At 27.6% G+C, this 8,590-nt stretch overlaps 1 protein-coding gene across 1 annotated transcript; it reads left to right on the forward strand.

Moving 5' to 3' along the window:
* The first annotated feature begins 204 nt into the window (after positions 1 to 204).
* LOC129988572 (dual specificity tyrosine-phosphorylation-regulated kinase 2-like) lies at positions 205 to 5,924 on the forward strand. The gene has a single exon (XM_056096822.1). The coding sequence runs from the start codon at positions 478 to 480 to the stop codon at positions 2,107 to 2,109; it is 1,632 nt and encodes a 543-aa protein (XP_055952797.1). The 5' UTR covers positions 205 to 477; the 3' UTR covers positions 2,110 to 5,924.
* Positions 5,925 to 8,590: the final 2,666 nt, after the last annotated feature.

Genomic DNA, 8,590 nt, shown 5'->3' on the forward strand with positions numbered 1-8,590 from the left:
TTATTAATCGGTCGTGACTGGGAAGAATTTATTTCAAATAACAATTCCAGCGATCGGAAGCATACACAGAATTTGTCTTTTGTCTCCCAGCCTCGAAATCTTTGATCAGCTGATTAGACCATTTTTCTCGCAGACGATAGAAATAACCTCCTCCCTCATTGGTCGTTGACGTGTGACGTGCCGTGACGTCGATCTCGGTAACAACGGAGCGTAGCAACAGTCAGTTGCCTCTAGGAGCAGCGACCCGAGCGATCGTGAAGAGAAGTGCACTGAAGAAGCACATTGTGTGTTGTTAGTTGTGTTTGGAGTGTCAAGGTGTTATAACGAAAACCAATGTCCTCCAACGTTGTCCAGTACCTCTCGAGAAAGTGTTTCTACTTGTGCTGTGAGTGTCTGGATGTAGGATACGCTCCTGTTTTCCGACATAATTCGGATATTTGATGCGAGTGATTTTGTATATGAGTGTTGTACGTTAGCATGCCACTTTCTCGGACGAAATCGCTGATCTCGAATGGGACGAATATCTCACCCAGCAATGAGTCCTTCCTACCCCAGATAACGACTAAAAATGGCTCTAATATATGTTCCGACAAAAACGGATCAATATCGAGATACAAACCAGAAATTCGGGTGTTTCAAAATGGCGTCTCGGATAACTCAGTTCAGTCGGACGTACGTCCCAACTCCAACGGCAGCAATGATCAGCTCAGCAATAAAAACTCCAAACTGCAGAAGAATCTTGGCGCTTCTCCGCAACAGGTAATGAAATTGTATATGCACAAACTCACTCCTTACGAGCACCACGAGATATTCTCCTACCCACAAGTTTACTTTATAGGCGCGAACGCCAAGAAGCGTCTAGGCGTCATAGGGGCCGCAAACAACAGTGGATACGACGATGATCAAGGTTCCTATTTACATACACCGCACGACCATATAGCGTACAGGTATGAAATGATTAAAATTATCGGAAAAGGCAGCTTTGGCCAAGTCATCAAAGCTTATGATCACAAAAATCATCAAAATGTCGCTCTCAAAATAGTCCGAAATGAAAAACGGTTTCACAGACAAGCTCAAGAGGAAATCCGTATCCTGGATCACTTGAGGAAGCAGGATAAGGACAATACTATGAATATCGTTCACATGTTGGAACATTTTACATTCCGTAATCACATGTGTATCACGTTTGAATTGCTCAGTATTAACTTGTATGAATTGATAAAGAAAAACAAATTTCAAGGCTTCAATATTCAACTTGTGCGTAAATTTGCTCACTCACTATTACAGTGCTTAGATGTTCTGTACCGTTCTCGAGTCATACACTGTGATCTGAAACCTGAAAATGTGCTCCTCAAACAACCTGGCCGCAGTGGCATAAAAGTGATTGATTTTGGTTCTAGTTGTTTTGAGAACCAGCGAGTGTATTCCTACATTCAGTCCAGGTTCTATAGAGCTCCAGAAGTCATACTTGGTGGAAAATATGGCACAGCGATTGATATGTGGAGTTTGGGATGCATTTTGGCCGAACTCTATACAGGATATCCTCTTCTTCCTGGTGAAGATGAAGCAGATCAGCTTGCTTGTATTGTTGAGCTGATTGGGATGCCTCCTCAGAAAGTAGTAGAACAGTCCAAAAGAGCCAAAACTTTTATCAGTTCTAAAGGTCATCCTAGATATTGCACTTCAACGACGCTTCCTGATGGGACAGTAGTTCTCAATGGTGGACGATCTCGTCGTGGGAAAATGCGTGGACCACCAGGAAGCCGAGAATGGTCAACTGCTCTGAAAAGTTGTGATGATGAACTATTTATTGATTTTCTGAAAGGTTGTTTAGAATGGGACCCTGCTTTAAGGCTTACCCCACCTGCAGCTTTGCGGCATGCTTGGTTAAGGCGACGTTTACCAAAAGCACCAGATAATCCAACTCTTAATACAGGGTCTAAGACTTTGATGATTCAGAATGGTTCAGCTCGAACTAGCATCATAGCAAAAATGAATACTATTGGAGGTACGAAAGCACGAACAGTTGTCACAACAATTGGTGATGACATGAGTGCTACTTTAAATTCTCATAGCAAATTGCCGCAAATTGGAAATTCAGTTACTTGATTTAGCTTTTAAAATAGGCATGATAAAAGTATAGTTAAATCAATTCAAGTTTGAATTGATCTATGTGCATTATTGTGATGCGAGTTTTAATGTTGATGTGAGCAGCCTGCTGCCTTTTTTTTGGATTGGAATTTGCAGGTAATTTGCTATTAGCTTTAATTTGTTTTTAAAGTGATTTTCTATGTATGTGATTGTAGTGTGTGGTATGTGATTTGTTTACGACACTGCCATTGTGAAATTATAGTGTTTTTTTTATCTTGCATTTACTTGCTCTTAGTTGTAAAGAATGTGTTTTAACTTTCTTGTTTTAATTAAGTGTTTGCAAGTCAAATTTAGGCTGCAGTTTCATGTTTTAGTCAAAATTTTAAAAGAAAAATCATTTTTCTATAATATGGGCTTCCATAAAATTAATTAAGGTTTATCTGGAAAAGAAATGACATTTTATATTTCTGTTTTTTTCATTCTAAATATGCATTAGCCTAGAAAATTTTTAATAAATTATTTAGCATTTTTGACATGCATTTATTGACTATTATGCTTCTACAAAATATCTGAGAAATTATTTGCTCCTTATTTTATATTTTCAGTTTAAAATTGTTTGTATTTTGTTGATGTTAATTTAAATATTCCAGACTTATTTTTAAAATTTTCAAGTACTCTTATTTATATTGATATACATTGATATCAATATCAAATTCTTTGTTCTGTTTTCCTTTATTTTCCCTATATCTGATAAGCATATTATCTCGGTAGTAGTAAAATTATATCCTTGTAGTACCTGGTTTATTATAAGGTGCCTGAATTATTATTAAATTATATATTTAGGAAAGTATTAAAGCAATTATTTGTTCCAGAAATCATCTTTAATCCAACGAATTTCAACTTTTGCTGTTGAGCTTCGATGTAGATTATTTCTAGACTTTATATCATTTGTAACATTATATGAAAATAGATAATGAGCTTCTACCCAAAATGAAATTTTTTACATTCTTTATTATAATTTTGTAATTAAAGATGAAATCTCTCTAAATTTTTGTAAACTTTCAAATAAATCATAATGAAGCGGGAAAAAATATTAAGAATACTCAATAAATTTTTCTGAATTTGATATAATATATATTATTTCAATAAAATCCATAAAAAATCAGACGATACTTTTAACTATTTTGAGATAGGAGAAGAATATTATGGATATTTAATTTTATTTTTGTTTCTTTAAATTCATAGAGCAGTACTTAATTTTTGCGGAAAATGTTTGATAAAGTAGTTTGATGTTATTGGTTTGTTAATACAATTTTCACATTCAGAATATCAAAAACTAATATTCTGAAAGTGAAAATTTCAATATATACATTCACTAGACATTACAATTGAATCATTAAAAGCATGTAGAAAGAAACAGTTTTAATAATTTACTGAAGATAATTACATTTGTCGATCATAGATATTAATTTAATTAATGATTAATTTTGATTTGAGAAGAAACCTCTTTGTTACTAAATTTAAATATTATTTAGTTTTTATTCTCTTGCCTGTTTTTACCTGAAGTAAGATAGTATTTATTTTTTATTCAAACATTATCCCAAAATCTGATGGTTTCTATTCTTTTTTCCCCCAAATATTTGATACATTATGTACCCTAGTATTCTAAATATATATATATATTGGAACCTACAGAGCTCAGTAAGAACCAAGAATCTTAATTAAACTCTTGAGGGGAAAATTTGCATCCAGTAACTTTATTTGATTATTAATAAACCATTGAAAAACAGCAATAAAATGCAATGCCATCTAATTTCATTTAAAGCAATATATTAATCACATATGTGGAAAATTGATTGATTTTCTAAAAATAGTAGATGCATATTTGTGATTGCACAATATATATCAATCATTTACAAAGCTGAAAACCAATTAGCTAAATCATTCCTCCATTAGAGTTTTTATTTTTATTTGTAAACCAGAGTTGATAAACTAAGTTATTTTCTAAAATTAATTCAAAGAGCTATAAGTGAGGAAAATGTGCTATGCAAAGTGAACTGTTTGCGTAATATAGTAAATGATTATTTCTGTATTACAATATTGATTCTACTCTATGTATTAAATTTTTCAATAGAAACAGAATATAAAAATGCTTTTATAATTTTTATTAATACCTGATACATCAATATAAAAAAAATCTATAAAAGATCACTTTTTTTAACTTGTTAATAATATATTTTATGCAATTTTTTCACCAGAGAAATAAATACCGTTAACTATATTGGCATTTTTATGTTGATAGCAATAAACTGTTAATGCATGACACAAAAATAAACTAATTAATATCTAATTACATTGATATTTCTGCTGAATCTGTAATGCGGACAGGTACTCTAGCTTATTATAAAAACAGTTCATGCTTTTAAATAAAATTTTGCTCAAGTTTAGACTATTATATCTTTATAATTTCCTATGAAAAATAAATAAGAAGAAGAAAAAAATAATAATATATAGTGGTTCTTAAAAGATGAGGAATTTTCATCTGCTTAAATTTAAAATTATGTTTTCTTTAAAATTGCATAAAAATATTTTTTATTTAGTTATGGGGAATCTTTATGCTTTTTCTGTATTGATTATATATTTATAATCATTCAGTAAACTTGCACAGTTAATGAAAATTGTCAGTTTTAAAGGTTAAGCAATAATAGCAAAGATTGCTGTTTTCCTTTTCTATATAGCTCATAATATTTGTATCGATAATTGTGTGATGATTTTTTTATTTTTAATGTGAACAATTCTTTCTTTCATAGCTATATTTTTTCTTATATTTTTTTTAACATCGCCTATTCTTTTTATTTAACTAGATAAATTATTTAAAAAGTAAAATACAGCTTACAAGTATTAAAATATTTATATAAGTTGTTAGTAATGTTTAAATTCCTAAATTGTTTAGTTTTAGAAGCTGAATCTCTATCTAGGGAATCAAAAGTTTGAAAAACATTTGTTTTTGTTAGCTTTTATTTTTTAAAAATAGTAATTGAAATAAAAAGTAATAATAAGAGCCAAATTTGAAATTAAGCAAGGAATAAAAAAAGAACAAATAAAACTTTCTATGAAGTATTTTTTTTATTTAATTAAAATAAACATACATTCATATAAATGAGAATTATTTGGTGCTGCAGTTGCTCAAAATTATGATTTATTCAATTTAGACAGATTTAAAAAATACTGTAAAATCTAGCACTTAGCATTATGAAGGAAGAGAAATAGTCAGCAGGCTGACATATCATATGATCAGCTGAAATGTGTAGCTTGAATAAATAAATATATTGTATAGAATAGTGTCAGGACTGAAGTCATGTGCATTATTGTGCTGTATATATGTCTGTAAATATGTAGTTTAGTTGCTAAATTTATATGTGATTGTAATATTTTATAAGACTGTGAGTGAAGCTACCTGTGGTGATAAATTAAAAATGAATTAATAACTAAATATTTGTATTTAGAGATGTTATTAATTTAAAATAGAATTCAAAAATTGTCTGAATGCCTTTTTTAGAGAATAAGAACGTAATAAATTAACAATTTTTTTTCTGGTGTTTATTACAAATGTTTAATTAGTATAAAATAGAAGTAATGATTTAAGGATACACCTATTCCTTCATTTTCAAGGATAACACTTAAAAAAGGTTTCAAAATTCATTTTCATGAATTATTTAAAGCAATAATTCTTTTTAAATGGAATTAAAATATTACAAATTGCAATTCATTAGCTATAAAGTGTTAAAAAAGGTACATTAAACAGTGCCATAGCTAAGTATATATAAAATAAGTTTTCTTTCACATAATTTTTTTTTTTTTTTTTTTTTTGTTTTGCAAAATAAAAATTTTTTTTGAAAGTAATGAACAAAATATTTTCAAATGTTTAATTTGTTTGCTTATTTTAATCAGTTTGTAACATACTGTTCACATTAAAATTCAGTAAATATAAAAACTATACTTAACTGTAAAAATATTTTTATGAAAATAATTTGCTAACATGAATTAAATGTCATTATATTTTTCTTTATTTATTCTTTTGTTTGTAATGTACATAAACTGTAAAATATATAAAAAGTGGCAATAAATCATTATAAAGAACAATAAAAAATAGGAGTAATATATCTGTTTAATGTGTTAATCCCTCTATTTTATGTTCAACTATCAAGCTGCTAATTTTATTTGGTATATTTTTTAATAATAATAATAATTTTTTGGTATATTTTTCAAATATTATTCAAATTATAAAAAGAAAATACTTTTTTTAATGTTTAATTAATTTTAAAACTTTAAAGTTTCAAATTATTGAACCAAAATAACTAGCTACTTAAGTTTTAAATCTTGTAGGATAAGATAATTGATAATGTTTGATTGATTCTTCATTTTTATAGATATTGATTTAGTTCAGAAAATAAGAAAAATTTCAGGTAGAAATTATGGCACTGCAAGATGTACTTTACAAACTTTTTTAATACTACAAAATTTGTAATGTTCTTTTGCCATTAAAACTAATTTGTTTCTCATTCAAGAATTCGTGTAACTTATGAAATTAACTCCATTAAAGCATCATTGTAAAATATTTGGCAATCATCCAAGATAATTAAGGAAAGGTGTTATTCTTAGTTTAAAATTGTAACGTTCCTTCCCTAATATTTTTCCCCACTCAATAACAAATCCTTTTATATATATAAACCTATTATTGGAAAATAAATAATTTTTCCTCTTCTGGTTTATAACTCAAAAGTGAATTTCTAACTTATGTACTAATGCTGCCAAATACATAGTTGTAAAGTTTTAAGCAGTGTAGAAATGATAAATTTTGAATGAAGGCAGTTTTTAAAAATTCTGTATGTGTGCATTGGATATGACATCTTACAAGTAGATGGAGCTATTCACTGCCGAAAACTGTCCGTTTCTTGTGAAGTTCATTGCAAAAATACTGCTTATTTAGAAAATTTATGAACTATAAAAAAAAGCAGCTTTTTGCATTTTTAAATACATCTTTATATGCTACATATATGTGTATTTAATGTGCTAAACTTAAAATCACAAGAAAAACTTACAAACTTAATTTATTCTGAGTGTTTTTAATTGTAATTTGTATTCCTGTTAATATTTAAAAATGTATTGTTATTCTAGAAACCCTCCTTTTTTAATGCTAAATCTATAGCAGACGGGTAAATTGTACTTTTATAGTAAACAAAAATTTAGTGTGTATATTAGAATTTCTAAATAAATGTGTATCACTTTCAGTTTTCTATTTTTTTCATGTATTATATATTTTTTTTTCTAAATTCTGAAAATGTATTGTGTTTTATTCTATTGAAAAAAGTCTTTATTAATAAATCTTTGTTTGGATAGTTTTTTAGAATTTGATGAAGTGTATTTTTTATACAAAAACTGAACTAAAATTTATCAGTTGTAAAGTATAATTACAAAATTCATTACATAAAGATACCTTCTTATCATTTAAAATTTTTTTTTCTTGTGTGTGTGTTTTAATCTGTTGTATTTCAATCAACTTGCTAAATTATATTATGTACAAAAAATTATGATATTCTTGAGTTAAAAAACAAACAAACTTTCAATTTATTTGTTTTGCATGTCTATTCATTCATTGGCATTTTTGTTATTTTGCCAATGAAATCTGATCCATATTGGATTTTTAAATATTATGTTCTTATTCCTCTTATAAAATAGTGTTTATTGTAAAGAAAACTTGTATTAATGTGTCAAAAGTGCCTACTGTATTAGTGAATTGTGCATGGTTTTATGTACCTACACTGCATTGTTCTGCAAGTGAACAAATTTTGTGAGTTTTTTTTAAGGAGAATATTTTATGTAGATAAAAGTATAGTTGAAGTACTTTTATTCATCAAAAAAAAAGGTGTGTTTTTGCTTGCAAGAAACACATTATTGTATATGTGTTTAGCTAATTTAGAAAAATAAATTTTTTAAAATAATAAATTATTAAAAACTATATCTAAAGAGTATTTTTAGCTTGATTTCTCTTTTCTTATTTAATAATTTGTATGTTATTAACATTATTCTGTTTTCTCATTTTCATAATATAATTTTCCGTAATAAATAGGTATTTTATAATTCTTTTATTCATAAAAAAAAGTTTTTTGTGAGGCTATGAGTGATTATTAAAATGCTGTTTGATGAAATAATTTTATACTATTCAATCCAATTATTTAAAAAAATATTTCTTACAAATATTTTAGCAAGTATAATTTAACATTAACATAATAACTCGTACAAAAAGTAAATCTAAATCCCAGATTATTATTCATTTTAAATATTTTTTCATGTTTAAACTACATTAGCCAATATCACAAGCATTTTGTTTTGTTCAGTTTGTGACATTTTTTAAAAATGTATTCTCTGGGTTAGGTATGGATTTTAAAAAGTATTTAAACAGTGTTTTCTATTTTTAAATAGATAAACACTTGTTCAT

Source organism: Argiope bruennichi, chromosome 10 (genome assembly GCF_947563725.1).
Source record: "Argiope bruennichi chromosome 10, qqArgBrue1.1, whole genome shotgun sequence".
Classification (NCBI taxonomy): domain Eukaryota; kingdom Metazoa; phylum Arthropoda; class Arachnida; order Araneae; family Araneidae; genus Argiope; species Argiope bruennichi.

Excerpts from the sequence above, each read along its gene's own strand:
- LOC129988572 (XM_056096822.1), top strand. The coding sequence starts at position 478 with ATGCCACTTTCTCGGACGAAATCGCTGATCTCGAATGGGACGAATATC.